General features: G+C 45.7%; 2 protein-coding genes across 9 annotated transcripts in view; both read right to left on the bottom strand.

Annotated features, from left to right (window-relative positions):
- Positions 1 to 8,397, bottom strand: part of TPM3 (tropomyosin 3) — a 36,927-nt gene extending 28,530 nt beyond the window's left edge. For 7 of the 8 annotated variants that reach the window (XM_087943119.1, XM_087943118.1, XM_087943122.1 and 4 more), the window contains exons 1-2: positions 8,169 to 8,369; positions 3,593 to 3,718 (exon numbers count right to left, since the gene is read on the bottom strand). In XM_087943119.1, the coding sequence (XP_087799245.1) occupies positions 3,593 to 3,718; positions 8,169 to 8,282 (240 nt within the window). In that variant the 5' untranslated portion in view covers positions 8,283 to 8,369. Of the gene's footprint in view, positions 1 to 3,592; positions 3,719 to 8,168 lie in introns of all 8 variants that reach the window. The other variant, XM_087943117.1, reaches the window with a different exon arrangement.
- Positions 8,398 to 17,330: 8,933 nt separating this feature from the next.
- Positions 17,331 to 24,883, bottom strand: LTAP1 (lipid transport auxiliary protein 1). The gene is made up of 7 exons (XM_026689413.2): positions 24,040 to 24,883; positions 22,313 to 22,414; positions 21,014 to 21,131; positions 20,865 to 20,918; positions 19,716 to 19,882; positions 19,499 to 19,557; positions 17,331 to 18,257 (listed from the first exon to the last, which is right to left on the bottom strand). The coding sequence occupies exons 1-7, from the start codon at positions 24,205 to 24,207 to the stop codon at positions 18,062 to 18,064; spliced, it is 864 nt and encodes a 287-aa protein (XP_026545198.2). The 5' UTR covers positions 24,208 to 24,883; the 3' UTR covers positions 17,331 to 18,061.
- Between the last annotated feature and the right edge of the window lie 14 nt (positions 24,884 to 24,897).

Here is a 24,897-nt window from a genome sequence, read left to right as displayed (position 1 = left end):
TTATTCAGAGTTTCTAATTCCGCCCTCCGCAAAATGGACCCGATGGGTCAGCTGCGAGGGGTTTCACGGGAAGCGACTTCCCCGTGTCTTCCTTTGCAGGACCTGCCAACCCCGGCCGTCACTCTTCCTGACAGCCCTCCTTAGCCTGGCTTTACACTTCGTGTCCCGAGAAGCGCCAAATATTTCTCGCACTCCCAGGTCGATATCTTGAGACGCTTCACACTCTCTCTTCAGGGTCTCCTCTTCACATGGCTGGGATGCCAAAGGAAACACGCCAAGCCCTCTTTCCTCCCTCTTTCCTTGCCAGGCTGACGTTTCGGTTTCAGTCTTTCTCAACCCCGGGGCAACGTCTAGACGGGGTGGACTTCAACTCCCAGGATTCCCCAGCCCTAGGAATTCTGGGAGTTGGAGTCCCCATAGCCTTGACTTGCATCGCATTGAATCCGAGAGCAGCCAAAAGTTGAGAAACAACAGCATTGGGAAAAGCGAATTGGAGGTTCCGCTATTCACCTTTAACGACCTGCGCAGTCACGGGATCCAAATTCGGCTGCTCGGTGACTGACTCATAGGGGATGACGGTGGAAGCGTCCGGAGGTTGCGACTGTCTGACAAAGTGAAGCCTGGGGTGGGGAGCCAGATCCGCTTAACGATGGCGTGACTCACTTAACAACTAGAGCGATTCACTTAACAACAGGTCGGGGCACAAGTCACTCGTGAGAACAACCAACCCCTGGAGTTGCCCTCGGAAGTTGTGGGAGCGCCATCCTTGGAGGCTTTCAAGAAGAGATTGGACTTCCATCGGTCAGAAATGATGTCCTGCTTGGGCGGAGGGGGTTGGACTAGATGACCTACAAGGTCCCTTCCAATTCTGGTATTCTTATATTCAATGGAACAGAAGTTGCCTTCGGAAGTTGTGGGAGCTTCATCCTTGGAGGCTTTCAAGAAGAGACTGGGCTGCCCTTGGTCAGAAATGGGGTAGGGACTCCGGCTTGGGTGGGGGGTTGGACTAGATGACCTCGAAGGTCCCTTCCAATTCTGATTATCTGTTATCACTCAACCGACGTCCTGCCTAGCCGCACAAACACCCCCAAAATTCAACTTCAGGGTCTTCGCGCACTCCCCCCCTCCCCAAATGGGAGAGGACGATCAACTGGCGCCCCCTCCAGGAGGGGGAACCTGGAAGGGGGAAGGAGTTCCCCCTCGGAGGCGATGACAACCCATGGATCCGTCCAAATACTTTGGGGTGATAAATCTGTACACACAACTGATCCCCTCTGAATGTCACACAACAGCTGCACCAGGGTGCTGACAGGGTGACAGATGGAGGAAACCGAGACTGGCATTTGCCAAAGAAAATGCCCGCTTAACTTTACGACGAGGAGCTCGGCCCCAAAGGGGACACAGCGGCATAGCGTATCTTCCCTTGAGTGACATTCTCTGTCTGGAGTCTATTTATAGTTGACGCAGAATTGAAGAAAGAAGGCACAGTTGAGCTTTTAGAGAAGAGACCGGGCAGCCACTGGTCTGAAATGGTCTGGGATCTCTCGTTTGAGCAGTGGGGTTGGACTAGATGACCCCCCAAGGTCCCTTCCCAGTCTGCTATTGCATTGCACAGCATAGCATAGCATTACATTGCATTGCATAGCATTCTATTCTATTCTTTCTTTATTCTATTCTATTCTATTCTTACTTTCTGTTCTATATTGTAGTCTATTTTTCTATTCTAGTCTATTTTCTATTCTAGTCTGTTTTTCTATTCTCTTAGTTTCGATATTCTATTCTATTTGCTATTATTTTCTATAGTCTTCTATTCTCTATTCTATTATTTTCTATATTCTATTCTGATTTTCTATTCTATTTTCTATTATTCTATTATTTTCTATAGTCTTCTATTCTATTTTATTCTATTCTATTCTATTCTCTATTCTATTATTTTCTATATTCTATTCTGATTTTCTATTCTATTCTGATTTTCTATTCTATTTTCTATTATTCTATTATTTTCTATAGTCTTCTATTCTATTCTATTTTCTATTATTTTCTACATTCTTCCCTTCCCTTCCCTGCTCCTCTTCTCTTCTCTTCTCTTCTCTTCTCTTCTACATTCTACATTCTATTTTCTATATCCTACACCCCACCTCCTACATCCTATTTGTGTTAAGGGCCAGTGGTTTGCCGGTTTTACCACCTAGTGTCCAATGTTAAGGACGCATCTTCCAAGCAGGGGACTGAGAGGGAAGCTGGGGGGTGGGGGGGCTGGCGGTCAGCTGGCTATGGTTCAAGCAAGGAGTTGTAGGTGCCAGTGGGGTCCCCACAGATGGCACCGCGGGCACATGCCAGCATTCCTGGGCAGGCCTTCCTCAACCCCGTGTAGGTTTAACTTTAACCGCAACATGTGTTTGGGCAGATAAGCTTATTTTCAGACATTTCTTGACGGCTAATTTCCTTACCGTTTCTTCTGCTTTTCCGCAGATATATATATATATATTTTGCAAGCCAAATTAGCCATTTGCAAGTTTGCAAAATCCCAAATTAGCCATTTGCAACTTTCTTCCCCATCAAAAACTTATATTTTTGGGGAAAGACCTCTAACTGTAAGAAAGTATAGTAAAGAAACAAGAAACTATTTTTTGGGAAGACCTCCATAAGAAATTAAAATAAAGAAATAAGAAACTATCTTTTGGAAAGACCTCTAACTAAAAGAAATTATAGTAAAGAAATAAGAAACTATTTTTTGGAAAGACCTCTAACTATAAGAAATTAAAATAAAGAAATAAGAAACTATCTTTTGGAAAGACCTCTAACTATAAGAAATTATAGCAAAGAAATAAGAAACTATCTTTTGGAAAGACCTCTAACTAAAAGAAATTATAGTAAAGAAATAAGAAACTATTTTTTGGAAAGACCTCTAACTATAAGAAATTATAGTAAAGAAATAAGAAACTATTTTTTGGAAAGACCTCTAACTATAAGAAATTATAGCAAAGAAATAAAAAAAACTTATCTTTTTGGAAGAATATTTGTTTTCGCTCTGCATGTGTTGGAGAACACCGTTATTTTGCCCTCCTCCTCGCTGGGACCTTCAAGATTCTTGAGGAACACAGCCGCTCCTCGACTTATGACCGCAAGGGCCCCCGGAATTGACGTCGCTAAGTGAGATATTGGTTCAGGGACTCCTTCCCCCATTTTACGACGGGGTAGCCGGCCTGCATTTACGCTGGGCGCAGCGTCACATCCCAGGCTCACATAATCTCCCTTTTGCAACCTTCTCAGCTGGGTTCCCTTAAGGATCGCGTCATTCGCTTAACGACCACGGGATTCGCTTAACAACCGCAGCACACACACACACACACACAAAGAAGGAATGGATTTGGGGTACGGTCATTAGGACGAGGCGCTTCAACAACTGCCTTTTAAGAGAGGGAAAGTTGCACCCCAATTGTTGGGCTACCTGTAAAAAGAGGACCGTGCCCTCTCCAGACCTGGCTGGGGCATTTGGGTGTTGTAGTCCAGCCCCGTCTTGCAGGGATGGTCCTTAGGCTTCTCCCAGCCAGCGCTCACACCCCTCCCGTCCCCCGTTTGGGGTACGTACGTCGGCCGCCTTCTTCTCGGCCACTTCCAGCTTCTCCTGGGCGTCTTTCAAAGCCTCCGAGTATTTATCCAGCTCATCTTCCGTCCCCTTCAGCTTCTTCTGCATGGCCACCAGCTCATCCTCCAGCTGCGAGAGGAGAGAAGGAGTAGGAGAGGGAAAAAAGGGGTTATAGATGAGGGTTCCTTCCTTCCTTCCTTCCTTCCTTCCTTCCTTCCTTCCTTCCTTCCTTCCTTCCTTCCTTCCTTCCTTCCTTCCTTCCTTCCTTTCTCCCTGCCTCCTCCATCTCACCTTCCTTCTTTCTTTCTTTCCTTACTTCCCTCCCTCCTTCCTCCCTCTCATCTTCCTTCTCTCCTTCCTTCCTTCCTTCCTTCCTTCCTTCCTTCCTTCCTTCCTTCCTTCCTTCCTTCCTTTCTCCCTGCCTCCCTCCATCTCATCTTTCTTTTTCTTTCTTTTCTTACTTCCCTCCCTCCTTCCTCCCTCTCATCTTCCTCCCTCCCTCCCTCCCTCCCATTTTCCTTCCTTCCTTCCTTCCTTCCTTCCTTCCTTCCTTTTCCTTCCTTCCTTCTCCTGCCTCCTCCATCTCATCTTTCCTTCCTTTCCTTACTCCTCCTTCCTCCCTCTCATCTTCCTCCCTCCCTCCATCCCATTTTCCTTCTCTCATTCCTTCCTTCTTTCCTTCCTCCCTTCCTCTCATGTTCCTCCCTCCTTCCCTCTTCCTCCCTCCCTCCCATTTTCCTTCCTTCCTTCCTTCCTTCCTTCCTTCCTTCCTTCCTTTCTCCTTGCCTCCCTCCATCTCATCTTCCTTCTTTCTTTCTTTCCTTACTTCCCTCCTGTTTCCTCCCTCTCATCTTCCTTCCTCCCTCCCTCCCATTTTCCTTCTCTCTCCTTCCTTCCTTCTTTCCTCCTCCTTCCTCTCATCTTCCTCCCTCCTTCCCTGTTTCCTCCCTCCCTCCCATTTTCCTTCCTTCCTTCCTTCCTTCCTTCCTTCCTTCCTTCCTTCCTTCCTTCCTTCTCCCTGCCTCCCTCCATCTCATCTTCCTTTCTTTCTTTCTTTCCTTACTTCCCTCCCTCCTTCCTCCTCTCATTTTCCTTCCTCCCTCCCCCTCCCATTTTCCTTCTCTCCCTTCCTTCCTTCTTTCCTTCCTCCCTTCCTCTCATCTTCCTCCCTCCTTCCCTGTTTCCTCCCTCCCTCTCATCTTCCTTCCTTCTTTCCTTCCTTCCTTCCTCCCTCCCTCCCTCCCTCCATCTTCTTCCCAATCCAATCCGTGCCAGCTAATTGCCTTCCTCTGTATTTTCTGTGTGTGTGTGTGTGTTTGTGTCATTGTGTAACCTGAGCTTTGCCTGGAAATAAAAAAAACGGGCAGGGATGGGATAGTCCTCCACAACCCGCCAGCCTATTGTCAGCCGCATGGTCACCCCAAAACCTCGCAGAGTATGAGCCCTCCCCTCCCTCCCCTCCCCTCCCTCTCTTCCCTGCCAAAACTTTGCTCGGCCGGATCGAATGAGCACCGGGATGCCAGCTTTGCATAGTCTTCCTCGCTGCCCACGGGGTGCCGTGCCATGCTTCTCCGGCTGCCCACCACGTTATGCCAACCTGGGCATTTCCCCGCCCCCCCCACACACCCCCATGCACCCATCCACGGCGAGAGGAAGGTGATCGAATCCCAGAGTGTGCTAGGAAAGATCAGAGGGTGGGTTTCTGAGCATACGCTGAGTGCCACACTGGTGCCCGGCACATGAGAGCTGAGGGTTTTAAAATGCTTCTTGATTCTGTGTTTCTAAAAATGCAAAGTAGAGGTGAAAACTGCTTGCGTTTGCCAAGAACCAACAGCAGGGATAGCCTCTGAACATGTGCAGAAGGCGCCAAGGAGGAGAGATAACTCTTAGGTGAAAGGAGTGGATTTGCAAAGCATTCATGCCCTCTGCAGTAGCTCAGAAACTCTTTCTTTCTCTCTCTTTTTCTTTCACTTTTCCTTCCTTCCTTCTTTCCTTCCTTCCTTCCACACTCTCTCCCTACCTTCCTTCTTTCTTTCCCTTTTTTCTTCCTTCCTTTTTTCTTCCTTCCTTCCTTCCTTCTTTCCTTCCTTCCATTCTCTCTCTCTCCCTCCCTCCTTTCTTTCTTTCTTTCTTTCCTTCCTTCCTTCCTTCCTTCCTCCCTTCCTTCTTCTCTTCCTTTCTTTTTCTTTCTTTCTTTCTTTCTTTCTTTCTTTCTTTCTTTCTTTCTTTCTTTCTTTCTTTCTTTCTTTCTTTTCTTTCTTTCTTTCTTTTCTTCTTTCTCTCTCTCTCCCTCCCTCCCTCCCTCTCAGCCTCTTCCTCTCTTCTTCCATCCCTTCAGAAACATCTTCTGGCTAAGTCCAATCAATTGATTTAGCATCCCACAGTTGGCCAGGTGACCTGAGGTCACCTAGACTAACCCACTGCTCGGGGTGGTCTTCAAATTCCAGCATCTATGCCAAGTGACTGTCCAGCTCCACATTCAAAGACATTTCTGCCACTCTCCAGCCACTCTTTAATCTTAGGGAAAAAAAATTCTAACATAAAAATTTCCTTAATTACTTTACTAATTAACTTACTTTTACTTTACTAACTTAACTTAATTCAACTCAACTCAACTTAAATTTTACTTTGCTAACTTAAGTCAACTTTAGTCGATTTAAATTTTAGTTTAGCTTAGTTTACTAATTTAATTTTACTTTGCTAACTTAATTCAGCTCAACTGGATTTTGCTAACTCAAGTCAGCTTAAATTTTATTTTACTTTATTAACTCAACTCAGCTTCAATTTTAGTTTAGTTTAGATTACTAATTTAACTTAATTTTACTTTACTAAATTAATTCAGCTCACCTTAATTTTATTTTACTTTATCTAACTCACCTTAACTTCAGTTTTAGTTCAGTTCAGTTTACTAATTTAGCTTAACTTATTTTGACTTTCCTAACTTAACTCAACTTCAATTTTTAGTTTAGTTTACTAACTTAACTCAACTCCCTCATTTTCTCTCCTGCCCTCTGCAATGAATGAGGAGAAATCTTTGCCCTGATCTTCCTTCTGCTATTTTTTTAATTTATTTATTTTGCAAAGATCTTGGTAGGGTGATAGGCAGCAAGGAAATATTTCTTTAATAAAGATATCAAAATTAAAAACTGGGGGAGAAAATGCCATCGCATCTACCCTCCATTGTCTTTGCTGAAGCTAAAAGATGCCAGCGCTTTCCATCCTTCGGTGCAGGGCTTAATTCTTAATCTCCTCCTTCCTTTTCTCTGACTGCATGCCAATTTTTTTCTGATTTTTTTTTTTTAAACGGCCTGGAAGTCAGGACCGTAAAAAGTAAAAGAAAAGAGATCCGTTCCCTCCCTTGGTTACCCTTTTGTTGATGTGGCTCCAAGAGAAAATAGATTTATTACCGCCTCTATTTATACGTAGCTTAATGCAATTTAAAATTGCCCCCCCCTTTTTTTTGGTCCCTGAAGCCACTTCGACATCTGACCAAAGTTATTCCCAAGCCAAGCCCCTCATCCAAGAATTCAGCTTTTCATTTCTGTTTCCTTAAAAATGAGGTTTTCGGTGAAATTCATTTGCCGGCTTTTGAACTTATTTTGCATGAGTTTTTTAGTTTTTTTTTAAATTCACCTGGCTAAATTGAAGGGAGACTTCAAATCCAGCATTCTCACCTCCCTCTCTTTCTTTCTTTTTCCCTCCAACATAGGAATAAGAAAGTTTTTGGAAAATTAAAAAAATTGATCTTTTCAAGTTTACCCTTCTGCCCAGTTTGACCAGTAACTCAGTAGTGGGTTGTTGTTTTTTTTGCTGGGCAATTCATCTATCCATCTGGTTTATATTTAACCATGTTGTCAATCAGCTTAGCAAGGACAGATGAAAAAAAAACAACACATTTCTTTGCCCCCTTTTCAATATTTTCTCCAGCCCTCTGAAGCCAAAAAGTCCAATGCTGAGAACTTTCCTTTCCGATGAAGCTTAATGCAGCCAGAGGGATTTTAATCAAGGCAGGGATATTCCGGCTAGCATTATTTATTTATTTTTTGACTTATATAAGGCTTCTTTTTAATGATCTGAAAATGGGGCATTCCTGGGATGGGGAACCACGGCAGGGGGTTGGACTAGAAGACCTCAAAGGTCCCTTCCAACTCTGTTCTTCTGTGTCGGAGACAGAATCTTAGTATTGAATGTGAGAATTCATCTTATTCTAAAACTCAGATTCCTTTATAGGACAAAGTTAAGCCAATTTGGGAGCTTTTTTAAAAAGAAATTTGGGGGGAAGTTGGATTTTAGCCAGGCTTGATAGGCTGAAACCCCAAAGCCAGAAAAAAAAACCCTGACTCTCAAAATTGCCGCAGGGCGCCTTCCTCCTTGCCTGTCCACACCTGCACAACAGCCCTGCGAAGTAGGACAGAGCCAAGCCCAACGGGAATGGTTTGAATGCCAGGCGAGCTGAGGGAGGGTGTTTAGATTTGGGGAAGCCAGCATCCGTTAGAAACCTCAACCCGTCTTTTCGCCTTCCACCCCCCCCTCCTCCCAATCCCGGTCTCCCCTAAACCGGGTTTAATCCTGGCCGCACCTGTTTGCTCCTTTCCTCGGTGTGTTTTTGCTCCGTCTCGGCTTGCTCCGCCCGGTCTAAAGCGTTCTCTTTGTCCAGTTTGAGCATCTGCATTTTTTTCTTGATGGCTTCCATGGTGCCGGTGGGCAGAGGGCAATGAAGCCGGGATCGATAGGGGCAAACTGGACAACGGGGTGTGGGGGGGGGGCACGATAGCAATCCGGCTACTGCCCCTCTGCTCTTTTTATAGCGGGCCCCTCCTGCCAGCTGGCTTGCCAGCCTTCCCTTTCTGGGATCTGACCATCCCGGGGGAGGGGCGAGATCTTTCTCCAGTGACATGGGCCCCCTCCCCTCCATCCACCCCCACCCCACCCCCAAATCTCCCTCCTGCCCTCCTCCATTGTCCTCCGAGGCCCAGGGAGATGGTTGGAGGGTGAGGACAATGGCCATATTTGGCCCCGATGGGGGGACAGCTGGCCGCTAATAATAGACGTCCCTAAGTGGGAGAAAAAAAAAATAGGCGAAGGGGAGGGATGTGGGGTGAAAGCTTTGTTCCCACAGAGGAGGAAAGGCAGGGCAGGGACAGATCATCAGAGTTGGAAGGGACCTTGGAGGTCATCTAGTCCAACCCTCCCCCCGGCCCAAGCCGGAGACCCCTACACCATTTCTGACAGATGGCAGTCCAGTCTCCTTCTTGAAAGCCTCCAGGATGGTAAATTAACTAACAGATTGAAAAGTGGAAGGGACCTTGGAGGTCATCTAGTCCAACCCCCTACACCATTTCTGACAGATGGCAGTCCAGTCTCCTTCTTGAAAGCCTCCAGGGATGGTAAATGAACTAACAGATTGAAAGAGTTGGAAAGGACCTTGGAGGTCATCTAGTCCAACCCCCCTACCCATTTCTGACAGATGGCCGTTCCTTCTTGAAAGCCCAGAGATCCCTACACCATTTCTGACCGATGGCGGTCCAGTCTCTTCTTGAAAGCCTCCAGCGATGAAGCTCCCACAACCTCTGAAGGCAGCTTTTGTTCTACTGGTTGATTGTCCTCCCTGTCAGAAAATTCCTCCTTATTTCCAGGTTGAACCTCTCCTGGTTCAGTTTCCATCCATTATTCCTTATCTGGCCTTCGGGTGCATTGGAAAATAGCTTGACCTCCTTCCTCCTCTCTGGGGCAGCCCCTCAAGTATTGGAAGGCTGCTCTCCTGTCTCCCCTGGTCCTTCTCTTCCCTAGACTAGCCAGGCCCAGTTCCTGCAACCGTCCGTCGTATGTTTCAGCCTCCAGTCCCCTCATCATCCTGGTTGCTCTTCTCTGCACTTTTTCTAGAGTCTCAACCTCTTTTTCTATAGTGTGGTGACCAAAACTGGATGCAGGATTCTAGGTGTTGCCTTACAAAGGCTTGAGGTGATCTCCCTCAAGCCAAGGCCCGTGGGTGCTGGAGCTGGTTTTCCCGCAGGGTGGACTAGATGACCTTTGGGGGGTGGCATCATTCCCATCCCTGCCATTCTGCGGCTTCACGGATGCCTCCGGCTACCACAGAGAGGGATCTCGACTTACAACCATTTGTGGGAGGACTATTCGGAGTTACAACGGCAGGTGACATTTAGCCCATGATTCCAACCCAACCCATTGGGGTTTATTTCCTAAACTACGATCAAACAAACCACGGCTTATTTACAGCACCTTAGAGATCGGTCCAGTTCTGTAGGATCTAAGGAAAAAAAAAGGAGGGGCGGACAGTTCTTTTTTCTTTTCTTTTTCTTTTGTAACTTTATTTAAGTTTCCACACACGAAAAAATAAAAGTTAAACCTAAGAATAGAGAGGAAGAAAGAGATGGGAAAAGGAAGAATGGGAAAGACCAAGATTAGGAGGAGAAAAGGAAGGAAAAGAAGGGAGAGAAGAGATTGAAAAGGGATGACTTCTAGTTCTCTCTTTGGAACAGATTCAAAGATAAGGCGCCTCTAAAATTAGCAAATATTAATAGAATAGAATAGAATTCTTTATTGGCCAAGTGTGATTGGACACACAAGGAATTTGACTTGGTAATATTGTAATAAACACAGGATTTCATCATCGCGCATTCCCATCGTCAATTTCCTTCAGGAAAAACTATCCCACGGAGGTTTAAAGAAAGCGAGATATTTCTTCCGTCGAAGAATCAAAAAGCTGTTTTCATTTTCTCCCAAGAAAGCCGGATTAGGTCACCCCTCCCCAACTTCCATCCTCAGCTCTGAAGCTTGCAAGCAAAAATCGAGCTCTTCAAGAAAGGCATCATTGCAACATATATAGAGGATAATAGCCTGCCCTCTGGTGTCCCCTTTGTGGATGGAGTTTAGGAACGAAATAAACAAAATAAAAACGTTTGTAAGCTGCCCAGGCTCGCTTTGAAACAAGAGGGGTGTAAAAAAGAAAACAAAAATATTAAATAAATAATAAAATAAAAATAAAATAAAATAAAATAAATAAAATAATAAAATAAAATAAAATAAAATAATAAAATAAAATAAAATAAAATAAATAAAATAAATAATAAAATAAAATAAAATAAAATAATAAAATAAAATAAAATAAAATAAAAAATAATAAAATAAAATAAAATAAAATAAAATAAAATAAAATAAAATAAAATAAAATAAAATAAAATAATAAAATAAAAAATAAAATAAAATAAAAAAATAAAATAATAAAATAAAATAAAAAATAAAATAAAATAAAATAAAATAAAAAATAATAAAATAAAATAAAATAAAATAAAATAAAATAAAATAAAATAAAATAATAAAATAAAATAAAATAAAATAAAATAAATTAAAATAATAAAATAAAATAAAATAAAATAACAAAACAAAACTGTTAAAATCCCTCCCAAACCATCACGGTCCCTTTAACAGAATAACAGAATCGGGAGGGACCTTGGAGGTCATCTAGTCCAACCCCCTGCTTCTAATTCAACCCTACCCTACTCCAGACCAATGGCTGACCCATCTCGTCTTAAAAACTCCCAGTGTTGGAGCATCCACAATCTCTGGAAGTTTTGACTCTTTTTCTTACGTTTTTCTCCTTTTTTCCCACCCCCCCCACCACTGAGCAAACATTTCCCTCCTCCCCGCCTCCCTCTCCTGGTGGGGGTTCAATTCCCCAAACCCCAGATCTGCAAAATTCAGACTCAGAAAGAGGGTTTGAAAGACTCGGAAGCGACCCAGCTCTCTGCAGCGGATGCTGTCTGGAAAACCGTGGGACGATCCCGGCCGCTATCAGAATATGTTTGATATTTAGTTGGATTTTTGCAGTAGGACAACCTAATATCAAACATATCAGACAGAGGCTGGGGAGCGAGAAGTCGGGCACGCAAAACTGCAGACACCCTTTCCGGGCCAAGATGGACCTGCAAAAAAGAGAGAGAAAGAGAGAAAGATGAGGGCAATTTGGGGTAGATGCACCCACTAACGTTGTTTGTGTGGTTTAAATTCCTCTAATTTATGACTCCTCCCGTCTTTTTTACTTTTCTACTTTTTTAAAAAGTAGAACCCAACATTTCTGTGTCTAAGCAAGAACAGTTGTTAAGGGAAGTTTGCCATATTTTATGATCTTGTTGGTTTAGGGAATTGCTGATCAGTTGCTCAGTTAGTAACACAGGTTGTGAGGTTATCCTGGAAGTGTCACTGCCCAAAAAGTTGCTGCTTTGCTCTTGGAAAGTTGGCGCCTCCCTGCCGAAACCTCACACGGTACTTAACCGGGGATTTAGGTAGCCTGTTGCACCACAACTTTTATGGGAAACCAGATAAGTGGAGTTGGTTTCATGCAAGGAAGGAAAGAAGAGTTAGGAAGAGGAAGGAAGGAAGGAAGGAAGGAAGGAAGGAAGGAAGGAAGGAAGGAAGGAAGGAAGGAAGGAAGGAAGGAAGGAAGGAAGGAAGGAGAGATGGGAAGGAGGGAGATGGATGGATAGATAGGGAAAGAAGGAAGGAAGGGTTAGGAAAGGGAAGGAAGGAAGGAAGGGAAGGAAGGAAGGAAGGAAGGAAGGAAAGGGAAGGAAGGAAGGGTTAGGAAAGGGAAGGAAGGAAGGAAGGAAGGAAGGAAGGAAGGAAGGAAGGAAGGAAGGAAGGAAGGAAGGAAGGAAGGAAGGAGATGGGAAGGAGGGAGATGGATGGATAGATAGGGAAAGAAGGAAGGAAGGGTTAGGAAAGGAAGGAAGGAAGGAAGGTTAGGAAAAGGAAGGAAGGAAGGAAGGAAGAAGATAGGAAAGGGAGATGGTTGGATAGATTGGGAAGAAAGGAAGGGAAGAGGAAGGAGGGGAAGGAAAGAAGGGTTAGGAAAGAGGGAGAGGATTAGATAGATCAGGAAGAAAGAAAGAGGAAAAAAGGAGACAGAAGGTAGGGAGAGAAGGAGATGGATGGATAGATAGGGAAGGAAGATGAAGGAAGGAAGGGAGAAAGGGAAAGAAAGAAGCATCTGGACTGGATTTATATGTTAGTTTAGACGGCCTTAAGAAAGTGACTGCTACACTCAAGGGAGAAAAATTAATAATTGCAGCAGAAAACAGAACTTCTGCATGCCAGCGCAGTCTACCTTTAAAAATGAACCGTGGGAAGGAAGGCACGCTCTCCACCTGCAGATTTACAAGCCTCTCCCAGCCTCTGCTCTCTCCTATATTAATTTTTGGACCAAGCCAAGAAAACAGGGGGGAAAAATCCCCTGACATAGTCCAAGAAAAACTGAAATGCCCTTTTTGATCGCCCCGCAAATTAAGCCAGCCAAAGACGTTGTCATTCAGCCCAAAACTGCTGCTGGGACAGACCAAACTCATCCCCAGTTTAAATTCAGCGCCAGGAGGTGCCCAAAATTTGAAAAAACTGGATTTCCTCCATCCATTTATCCCCCCCATCTCTCTGCCCGCTTTTCCACCTGCATAAGTCGGTCCTTTGTCCCTACCTGTGCTCAATTTTCCGTCTTACCTGCATCGCAGCCCTTCCTGGCACCCCTCTGCCACTTTGCCAGGTTCTCCCTTTATAACCATATCTGGCTGCCCTCAGGCGCCCGAGAGGCGCAAATGGCTGTGCCCCTTTTACGCTGCCCACCCCTTAACGCTCCGGAGATCAATCATCCATATTGATTTTTATTTTATTTTTTTTGGTCCCATCCCCGGGTTTCATCAATAGCCCATCAACCTCTCTCCGTACCCTGGACTGTCTACCATACTTTTTACTCAAAAAACACAAGAGATAAGATGGAGGTTTAAATTGCCCAGCCATCTTATTTTCTCCCTTTTTGGAGTGGGGGGCACCAGTGGCTCCTTCTGGTTGAAGCAAACACGTGGGAAAAGTTTCTCTCATGGAGCCATCATAGATTCATCGAGTTTATTGTCCCCTATGACTCTTATTAAGTGTTGGACCTGATGATTCTTGACTCTGGACGGATGTCTCTTTTCTTTTATGCACACTGAGAGCATTTGCACCAAGACAAATTCCTTCTGTGTCCAATCACCCTTGGCCACTAAAATATTCTGTTCGATTCTATTCTATTCTATTCTATTATTCCCTATTCTATGTATTTCTATTCTATTCTTATTCTTACTCTAATTCTAATTCCTATTCTATTCTATTCCCTATTCTATTCTATTCCATATATTTCTATTCAATTCTTCTTTCTATTCTATTCTTTCTTTATTCTATTCTATTCCATATATTTCTATTCTTATTCTAATTCCTATTCTATTCTATTCTATTCCATATATTTCTATTCTATTCTTATTCTAATTCCTATTCTATTCCATAAATTTCTATTCTATTCTATTCTATTATTTCTATTCTATTCTTATTTCTATTCTATTCTATTCTATTCCATCTCTATTCTATTTTATTCTTATTCCATTCCATTCCATTCTTTCTATTCCATTTCTTATTCTATTCTATTCCATTCCATTCCTCTTCTTCATTCTATTCTATTCTATTCTATTCTATTCTATTCTGTTCTGTTCTGTTCTGTTCTGTTCTAATCCTATTCTCCTCCTATTAGCTTCTCTAGATGCTTCGGCCTTCTTTAGCCCAAACGAAGATTTGTGGCTTGCGGAAAACCACGTTCAACGGGAACGTTGAGAAGTATTTGTGAGGGGGGAAAAAAAAATCAGCTTTGGAGGTGGGAATGTGGAAACAGTGGCAGAGAGGGAGAAATAAATTGGTTTATTTCGACTAAACCAGGATGGAAAAATGGCCACCCAACCCGCTCAAATGAAGCCCTGTGCAATTTGACGGGGGTATTTCCATGCAGCCTTTCGATTCATCCCAGCTAATTATTGTCACATGTCCTCGGACATTACTGCAACCCTAATTCTTCTCAATCCACCCCACCCCACCCCAAGCCCACCAGCCTCGTTCCATCCCTGGTGTAGCTCCAATGCTAGCTTATCGATCTCTCCCTTCATGCAAATGGCCATTGTCGCCCCGGGACTGTTGGAGGCACACGGTTGGGTGGGCATATCTCCATCGACCTTGAGAAAGGGACAGCTGGCCAAGAAGAACCACATCGAGTCGTCCCACCCCCACCAAACCAACCTTGGTTGGGGAGGGTCAACTTTCCAAATTCAGGAAGGAACCGGGAACAACCCGAGTTGAGATGTTGGAAAGAGTGAAGAGAAGAGCAACAAAGATGATTCGAGGACTGGAGGATAATTGGGGGTGTCTAGTTTAATGACAAGGACTAAGGGTGGGGGACGACAGGTTAGCGGTCTTCTAGTATTTAAGGATCTGCCCCCAAGAAGAGGGGGGTCAACTTTTGTCCAAAGCATCGAAAGGCAGGACAAGAAGCAACGGATGGAAACTAACCAAGGAGCGAGAAGCAACTTAGAAGCAAGGAGAAATTTCCGAATTAGGGAGGACAATTAACTAAGTTGTGGGACCTCCATCACTGGAGCCTTTTTAAGAAGCCATTTGTCTGAATATGGAACAGGGTCTCCTGCTTGAGCAGGGGGTTGGACTAGATGACCTCCAAGGTCCCTTCCAACTCTTTTTATGTTATTCTGAGCGATGGAACAAAGTTCTGGCTTTTTTTTTCTTTTCTTCAAGTTCGTCGTTTGGGCGGTGGGGAGTCAACCCATTTCGAGGGGAGACACCGAGAGGACTGACACCCCCTCTTGGTTGGTTGGTTGATCTCAAGAGGCTCCCAACTTTCCAGCGAAGCTATTAGCCGTCCTCCCGGCTTGGCCATTGACCTTCGATGCTTGGATGCCCGTGGACTCATCACACGGAGGGCTGATTCCGCTTACTGACAAGATGGCCTCAAAATGGAACAGCACCACCTGCCTCACGCCCCTTCCCCCGTTCTTGTTTGATGAGCCCTCAAGCTGGGTGTCAGCTGGCTTTCATGCAACCAGCTAAGAGACACGAGGTCCAATTGAAAAACTGATTAGTTTTGAGATAACGATTTGGGTGGTTTTTTTTTTTAACGGGGGAGCCGAGATTTCTATGTAAAAAGAATTTAAAAACGGGCAATTTGAAGGACGGGGAAAAAAAAAATCGGCCCATCCAGCTTCTAAAGCAGGGGTCGCCACAACCTTTTGGACCTCAGGGACCACCAAACTCACCATTTTAAATCCCGCGGACCAGAGACCCTGGGAAAATCCCTCAAAAAGTCTGCAGGAAAATCCCCCCCGCCCCATTTTTCTACCGATTGATCGTTCTTTATTTGGGATCGCGGGATACCGTCTCCAGCTCCGTTCTCAGGGGCAGAGAGAGAGAGACTTTTGGCTGCGTGCAAGGAAAGCAGCAGAAGTCTTCCTTTCTCTCCCCCAAACTCCACCAGAAATGAGTCTTTGTGAGACTTGTAGCGCTGGCGCAGCCTCTCGGAGCAGGAGGCCTTGCAGGGTCTCATTTCTGATGGAGTTTGGGGGAGAGAAAGAAAGACTTTGGCTGCTTTCCTTGCGCGCAGCCAAAACCAGAAGCGGAAAGCAGCAGCCCAGTGGCCAGGCCAGGCACATGGGGCAAGCGACACATGCTTTTGTGTTCCCGTGCGGCCTGGATTAATTGCTTTGGGGCTTGCTTTGAGGGTGACATTTCTCTGCAGACCACCAAAATTTTCTCGTGGACCACCAGTGGTCCCCGGCCCGCTGCTTGGCGACCACTGTTCTAAAGAGTCCAACTTCCCTTCCAAATTCTGCCTTCAACACCCTGGCTTAAACGAAGGCCAGATGGGCGCGCTACTTAAATTTACCGAATTTAAATGAAGGAAATGAACAGAGGAACTGGCGAAGGAAGGAAAGAATAAATAGTAAATTCGGAGTCAAGTCTGGTCTGGTGGTTAGATTTGCTAAAAATTGTGGCTGGGTTTACGTTTTGGTTTTACATTACATACATTACCTTCCAGTCTGAAAATTAACTTTTGGACATAGTGCAACTCAAGGAAACGTGGACCCAGGAAACCACGGTTTGTGATCCGCCAAGTTGGCTTTCGGCAGCCCATCACAACCATTCAACAATCCTAGCGGTTTTGCAGTTTGTAAAGTGAGCCGATATAAAACAAGTGTTTTATGTGGCACGGCTTTAGTTATACCAGTGAGGGGGAAAATAAATAAATAAATAAATAAAGTATTTGTGGTCAAAAGTGTTGAATTTCCCAGGGTGAAAAACTCAACTTTTTTTTAGCAACGAGGGTTAATTTTAAAATGGGGAGGTGGATTGTGACCTTTGGTTTTTAAGCATTTGTAGTCAAATCAAGGGCTGAATTTTGGGATGAAACATTCATTTTGGGATGTTTGGTTGCTCTCGACTTTTTAAGGATTAAAAAGACAAATTCCTTGTGTGCCCAATCACGCTTGGCCAATAAAAGAATTCTATGTTCTATTAATTTTCAAACAGAAGGACTGCAATTTTGCCTCATCTGCAAGAAACCATCTTTTTAAAAACAAAAGCCGCCATCCCTCTGCCTCAAATCATGTTTCATGAAATCCAAGCATTCCCCTCTTAAATCGAGAGCAAAATTCACCATCGCTTCGGCTCCCAACAGGCACCAAAAATAAAGCCACGTTTGTCCATTGTTACAGGATGGAAAACAACAACAACCCTGCGAATTGTTGGCAAACCAGGTTATTTCCACCACCGCCCCTTCCTACCCACCCAAAACCTGGTTTCCTTTATTCTGGAGGGGACTTTCCTAACCATCTTTGGACACAAAAACCCGCAAAGGAAGTGTGTGTGTGTGTGTGTTTGTGAGGCAAACTGCCCGTTTTTATTTCAAACTGCCCAACTCGAGAGAGGAAGCTGAGCAAGGCCGTCCCAAGGAACGAGATCTGGAGAAAGGGCCACGTCCCCGAAGGACATGGGACATGGTGCCACGTGGCCTCGGCGAGTGGCTCTTAAGGGCTTCCTGCCCTGAAGTGTAAAAAGAGGACACAAATATTTTTTTTTTCTTTCTCTTGGGACGATCCTTCCCTGCTCTGGAAACGTGGAAAATGCTCCCACTGGACACGTCCCACGCCACGTGGAACCTTCTCTTGCATCCATGGACGCGGCAATGTCCCACCGCCACGCCACTTTCCGGCCAATGTCGTCCAAAGTGGAAAAGTCCGATATAAAGTTTCTCGCGGCGGGCAAAAAAGTCTTGTAAAACTTGGCCCGATCTTGGGTTTGTTCGGCATGCTGGGAGGACGAGTCTTTTGTCAATAAATAAGAGATGGACGGGGGGAAAAAATAAGAAAAAAAATAAGAATAAGGGGAAAAAAAAACCTATCCAGGGTTCGCTTTGGAGATGGGAAGGAAGGGAGCTATTCTCCAACCTCTCTCCATCTTTTCACAGCAAGGCTTCCAAACGCAGCCACGAGGGGTAGTAGAGGCACGGCCAGCTCTTTTGGTCCACATTTGGGGAGGGAATAGGTGCCCCCTCCTGGGCAGGGGGAGGTCGAGGTGGGGGAGGTGGAGTGAGGGGCGTCACAGGGTGCTTTCCAGCGTGTTGTAGTTGTCTTTGAAACTCTTGAGTTCCAGGAAGTGCTTGGCTCGTTTGCTCTTCTGGCTGGAAGGGAGGTAGGTGACCTGGATGGTGGGGCTGGAAAGGTCGGAGGAGTGGGTCAGGTCCTTGGCGGCCGACTGATGCTGCCGCTGGCTGCTCTCGCCCCGGGCTTTGATGCTGCGGGAAGAAGGGGCTACGTTTAAAGGCAAGGGAAAACCAGCCAACCAACCGACCCACCTGCCCAGGTGTGAAACCCAGATTCGGTTTCCAGGGAGAAACCCCCTGAAAAACCGCCGGGACCTTCTAACACTGCGCTGTAGAGCAGGGGGTCTCTGACCTTGGCTGGCTGGGGAATTCTGGGAGTTGGAAGTCCTTCAGGGCTTCAAGTTGCCAAGGTTGGAGACCCCTGCCCTAGAGGGGATCTTAACTTACCTGCACCTGTGTGTGGTTTGCCAATTGCACCAGGGGCAGATAGGAAAGGACTCCAGAGGGTGAACCTCATTGCCCAGAGGATCCTGGGTTGCCCTCTCCCCTCTTTGGAAGAGCTTTAGAGCTCCCATCCATTTATCTATCTATCTAGCCCTCTTCCTCCCTTCCCTTCCCTTCCTCCCTCATCACTGGAAGTTTTTAAGAAGAGACTGGACAGCCACCTGTCTGAAATGCGATATAGAATTTCCTGCTTAAGCAGGGGGTTGGACTAGAAGACCTCCAAGGTCCTCCCTTCCAGCTCTGTTATTCTATTCTATTCTTTTTTCTTCCTTCCTTCCTTCCTTCCCATCCATCCATCCATCCATCCATCTACCCACCTCCCTATCTTCCTTCCTTCTTTCCTTCCTTCCTTCCCATCCATCCATCCATCCATCTAGCCATCTTCCTATCTTCCTCCCTTCCTTCCCCATCACTGGAAGTTTTTAAGAAGAGACTGGACAATCATTAGTCTGGAATGGTGTAAGGTCTCCTGCTTCAGCAGGGGTTGGGCTAGAAGACCTCCCAGGGCCCTTCCAACTCTGTTATTCTGCTATTCTTTTTCCTTCCTTCCTTCCCATCCATCCATCTAGCCACCTTCCTATCTTCCTTCTTTCCTTCCCATCCATCCATCCATCCATCCATCCATCCATCTATCTAACCACCTTCCTATCTTCATTCCTTCCTTCCTTCCCATCCATCCATCCATCTAGCCACCTTCCTATCTTCCTTCTTCCTTCCTTCCTTCCTTCCATCCATCCCATCCATCATCCATCCATCTAGCCACCTTCCTATCTTCCTTCTTTCCTTCCTTCCCCATCGCTGGAAGCTTTGAAGAGACATCTGCGTGGAGTGGCCCTAGGGCTGGACTAGAAGACCTCTGAGGTCCCCTTCCCACTCTTTGGTTATCCAGCCCCCCTTTCCCTCGCCTGCAGCCCCTCTGCCAAACTCACATGGTTGCCAGCTCGTTCAAGGCCTCCTGGAAGCGGAGGAATTCCACTTTGCCGAATGCCTGTGGCAGAAAGAGAAGGGGGGAAAAACAAACAAACCCACCCGTGTCTTTTAAAGCTGCCTGAACTGGGAGGCTCGATGGACAGGCACCCCCTTCCCGCTAGCCACCATCCAGCCCCGGGAGCCAAAGGGGAGGGGGGGGAAGGACGACACACTCACCCCCGTCCCGTAGCGGGCGTTCTCGTATCCGTCCAGGAGGGCATCGATCAGAGTCTTGCGGAGCCCCTTCAAAGAGCTGCTGGAGTTGCAGAGATCCAATAGGTAGGTCTGGAAGTTTTTCTCCATCAGCAACTTGGGGTAGCGGCCTTCCATGGAGTAGGGGATCTCTGCGGAGGGAAGCGCGGGGGGGACACACGGTTCACGCCCACAAACGTGGCAGGGTTGGATTTATTTTTTTGAGGAGGGGGGGGGGCAACAATTGCTACAAGCCGATTTTTATTTTATTTTTATTTTTGCAACGAGCCCAGATTTGGCCTGGGGCGTTGTGGAATCCTGCGACGGTTCAAAGACGTCCTTCCGGGGAAATAGGTATTTTTATCAATAACTTAGTTTTTTTTTTCCCTTCTGTTCAATGGTGTCTGATTTTTCAGAAGTTGTCTGGATAAAGAACTTATGTATATTATGATAAAGAAGAGGGGTTTTTTTTTTTTTTTTGGCAAGAGGGGCCATTTCTTCCTCCCTAGGACCGAGAGGGACAGGCCCAAAGTCACCCAGCTGGCTTTCATGTCTAAGATGGGACTAGAACTCACAACCTCCTGGTGACTGGCTTAAAGTCACCCAATCAGTTTTCATGCCTTAAGGCGGGACTAGAACTCACTGTCTCCTGGTGATTTTGCCCAAAGTCACCCAATTGGCTCTCATGTCTAAGGCGGGACTAGAACTCCCTGTCTCCTGGTGATTGGCCCAAAGTCACCCAATCGGCTTCCCTGTCTAGGGCAAGACTAGAACTCCCTGTCTCCTGGTTTCCAACTGGATGCTCTTTAACTGCCTAAGACACAACATCTACTCCCAGTCACCTGTGATCAAATCCACACCAAACTGGCTCCCAGCTACCTTCCGTCTAGCAACTTGATCTTTAACTACACCAAACTGGCTCTGACACAACATCTAACAAAGTCACCTTGAAAATCAAGTTTCCCGAAACAGGGCGCGTCAAGGCCCTTTCCAAAGTCAAACCCCCTCCCCACCCCCGCGATTATCTTCTCTGATCCACATTGCCCCCGGGCTGGGGGCTGAAACTGCAACCAAACCAAAGGCAAAATCCGGACCTCTCGTTGCTCTGCTGGACACCTTCTCGTTTTTTTTTACCTGTGTCTCGGACAGCGTCCAAAGCCTTCATCCGATACACGTAGTTGTAAGGGACTGAAACGGGAAACAGGGGAGAAGCTTAGTTGGGGCCAGGTCTCCCCGGGCGTCTGCCCTCGTCCCACCCACCCGCCGATTCTGGAGTCCAGTACATGGGTTCCTAGGCGACTCGAGTTGTAGCATTCGAGGGTCGCTGTACAGCAGCAGCCGGGGCTCATATCGGATGTCCTGAACCCGGGATAGCCGGATGTCGATCTCTTCCTTGAGTCCCTGAATGGAGAGAGGGATTGAAAGGAGAGAAGGATTAGCTCCACACGCCGGACATCTCCTAATCAAACTCTTGCTACTTTGTGCCTATAAACAAATAATTCCCTCCACACTGTCCGACTATTTACAAAGTCTGCACTACTATTACTATTAATCTTCTCATCACTCCTTATCACTCATCCCCTCCCACTTGTGACTGTATGACTGTAACTTTGTCGCTTGTAACCTTACGATGTATATGGACTGTTTCCTAGTATTTGATTGCTTATTGTACCCTAAGACTATCATTAAATGTTGTACCTGATGATTCTTGACATTTGATGAATGTATCTTTTCTTTTATGGACACTGAGAGCATTTGCACCAAGGGAAATTCCTTGTGTGTCCAATCACACTTGGCCAATAAAGAATCCTACCCTATTCCATTAATTTCTGTTCTATTCTATTCTAATTCTATTCTACACTATTATATTCTGTCCTATTCTGTCCTGTCCTGTCTTGTCCTGTCCTGTCCTGTCCTATCCCCATTCTATTCTACTCTATTCTAGATAGATTACTCCTGACTGGAGGAGCGATTTCTCATGGATTTGGCTCTCTTTTTGCAAACCGCGAACATTATCGGCCTCTGTTACGGAGCAGTCAAGATTTGCAAAAATTATGATGATGAAGAGGCTCCTGAGGTTGCAGGCCGATGAGATTATAACATGCACCGACTCTAGAACCGCTGATAAAGGAGAAGATTTGGTGCTCAGGGATGAAACGAAGGGTGCTTGGAGCCCCCTGAGCTCAGTGGGTTTCTGGCAGACGTTTCATGACCCAACTGGGTAACATCATCAGGATTAGAAGGGAGTGAGGTTTGTGGAGAGGAGGAGGACTGGTGTCCTGGGCGGTCTCTGCAGATGGTTCCTGACCCGACTAGGTAACATCGCCAGGGCTAGAAAGGAAGGTTTTTTTGTTTTTTTTTGCTATAACTAAATAGAGAGCAAACTGCCCTCCCTTCCAGTACTGATGATGTTACCTAGCTGGGTCATGAAATGTCTGCAAGAAAACCACCAAGCACAGAGAGCACCAAGGACCACAATCCCCCTCCTTCATTTTTTTTAAGGCTGAAATCAGAGGGGTCTAGGTGAATTCAAGAAGTCCCCCCAGGAAAAGAGGGTAAAAGACCTCGGCTTTTTCACCAACCTTGGGGGCGTGTTGGCCCACCGGCACGTGGGGGCCCCGGCGAGACTTCATGGCGAAGCGCATGATCTGTCTCTTGACGAAGATGAAGAGCAGGACGAAGACCTGGAGAGGAGGCAAAGGAAGGGTCAGTGAGTGGTCAGGGAGGAGGCTGGAGAAGTGGAGGGGACCCACCCCAGCTATGAGGGACAGCTTAGCCTACCTCGCAGAGGTGTAGTGGGGGAGGGGGGATGACCCTGGAAGGTTTGAATCCCAAAGTTTGAACCCCGTCAAAATCCAGCAAACAATAGCAATGAAACAATAAACAACAATGCAATCTGCAAACTGAAATTCAGCACTTGTGGAAAAGGAAGAAACCAAATTGGTTGTACCAATAGTAATAGGAGCTCTCGGAGTTAATACCCAAAGGGTTGCTTAGATACCTGGACATTTTCAACTTATTAGACCTGAATATCCTGACTTTGCAAACAAACAAACAAAAAACCCACCTTAATTGGAACTGCCTATATATACTCAGATGTTACTTTAACAATTCTTAGGTCCTTGGTTAGGACTTGAACTGTTAAGTTATTCCTTGTCCCAGACTGTGAATGGACTTGAAGACTAAATATATAATATAATAATAACATAATAATTTAAAAACTTGGTTGATACCTAGGATGCTGGCAGCAACCCATATCAACCATCAGGGCCAATCAATAGTATTTGTGATACATTTTTAAATCTGCAGTTGACTGTTTCATGTTTAAATAATAAAATAAAATATAAAATAAAATAATGATAATAATGATAATAACGATAATGATAACAATAATACTAATAATAATAATAATAGTGGTAGTAATAATAGTAATATTAACAAGAAGGGCTCCAAAAAGCCAAATTGAATCTAAACAACCCGCTGATTGTTTGACAAACTATAAAAGTAATGTAACAATATTAATGTACATCATTGACACATGCAATTAACCCAATGTAGTCCTACTATAGTAGTAATAAAGAGTAATAACAAAGACTACAAAGAGCAATGAATACTAATAATGCTAATAATAATAGGAAGGACTCCAATTGCCAAATCCAGTCTAAACATCCCAGCATTGCATATACAGACAACAGTAGCAATATTAGCATATATCAACATATATGATTAATCAAGTATTGTATTTGTAATTAATTCATCCGCAATAAACAGCAATAAGAAAGATTAAGAAGAGTAAATGAATAGTAATCATCATAGGAAGGGCTGCAAAAGGCCAGGCCCCGTCTGAACATCTGGCTAGCCAACAAATCATAAAAGCAGCATTCTTTTTTCCGTTTATTTATTTTTTTGTTATTACCTTTTTAAGGCCTCCCATCTCCCCCTGCAAGGCGATTCTTACAAAGTATATTATAATTTATATTTTACATATTAATATTATGTGCAGTAGTATTCGTAATAGCAAATCAAAGGGAGGCTCTCGCGTCTCTCCGCTTTCCAAAGGTGCGGACTCCAACTCCCATCGCCCAAACCAATCCCTCCCTCCCCATGGACTGAAGCCTGAAGACTACAAAGCCCATCGTCCAAGGCAACTCTCCCTTTCCCCGCCTAGTTTCTTCCCCGCCCCTCGCTCTGCTGGGTTTCCAGCCCTGAAGCAGCAGTGGCTGCGGGCGATGGGCTCTGTAGTCCCAGCACTCCTCCCGTCATAAGGGAAAAAGGCGAAAGGCGTCCGAGGGTCGCGGATTGGCCTCACCAGGCTCCCGTAGGCCATCACCAGCACCACGTTCACCCCGGAAAGCCAGTTGCTGGACGGGGCCGGTGAAGCGGTAGAGGGAGAAGAGGAGGAAGGGGAGGAGGAAGAAGAGGAGGAGGAAGAAGAGGAGGACGAGACGGCGGAAGCAGAGGAAGCGGAGCCCGCCATGGCCGGGCGAGGCTCCTGGCCCGGCCGCCCTCAGGGCCGCACAACATGGCCGCCGCCGGAGCCGCCCGCGCGCCGGTCACGTGGCTATGACCACGCCTCCAGGCCCAACCAGACGGGCAAAATGTTAAGAAGAGGAAGTTGGGGGGTGTCAGCTGACCGGAAGCAGTGGAGGAAAACCACGAAGAGAAAGGCGGCTCGCCATATTGGAAAGCCCAAGAGAAAGGCGTTCTCCACGCCCGACACGTCCGGTTCTCAAGGGAAGGGGGGGGGTTAGAATTGCGGCGTTAGCCAACGCTCCAAATTAAATTTAAAAAGTAAGCCCCAAAAGTTCCAAAATTAACCCGGGCGTAGACGAGCGAGCAAATCATCAAAGCCTCGGTTAGAGATTTCCCTCCGTTTGCCCATGCTTGTTTTTGCGTGGCCCAACCCCGCATGGTGGGAGGCCCTGTCGCACAGGAGCCGGAACTATCTATAATCTCTTTCACAAAGGCTTAACATTAAAAGAGAAAGGTTGAGTAGGATGCCGGAGACCAGAGATTTTTTTAAAAAAGAAAATAAAAGAAAAAGAGGAAGCCAAACAGAGTCACGTGCTCAGAGGCGGGGCTAAAGGGGAGAACCGAGGAAAACAAACACAGGGAGGGAGGGGGAGCACATCTCCTCCTCCTCCTCCTCCTCCTCCCCGCACGCAGG

This window comes from Notechis scutatus, chromosome 14 (assembly GCF_049901735.1).
Source record: "Notechis scutatus isolate UNSWTSFEM ecotype Mainland chromosome 14, rNotScu1.2, whole genome shotgun sequence".
NCBI classification, from domain to species: Eukaryota; Metazoa; Chordata; class Lepidosauria; order Squamata; family Elapidae; genus Notechis; species Notechis scutatus.
The sequence above is the reverse complement of the archived record's forward strand: the minus strand, read 5'-3'. Positions and strand labels throughout refer to the sequence as shown.

What these genes read in the sequence shown, in the direction of transcription:
- LTAP1 (XM_026689413.2), bottom strand. Translation starts at nt 24,207, where the DNA reads ATGGCGGGCTCCGCTTCCTCTGCTTCCGCCGTCTCGTCCTCCTCTTCT. An exon ending in TGATGGCCTACGGGAGCCTG is followed by an intron (nt 22,415 to 24,039) that starts GTGAGGCCAATC and finishes CCTCCTCTCCAG; the next exon opens with GTCTTCGTCCTGCTCTTCAT. An exon ending in CGAGTCGCCTAGGAACCCAT is followed by an intron (nt 20,919 to 21,013) that starts GTACTGGACTCC and finishes TTCCCGTTTCAG; the next exon opens with TCCCTTACAACTACGTGTAT.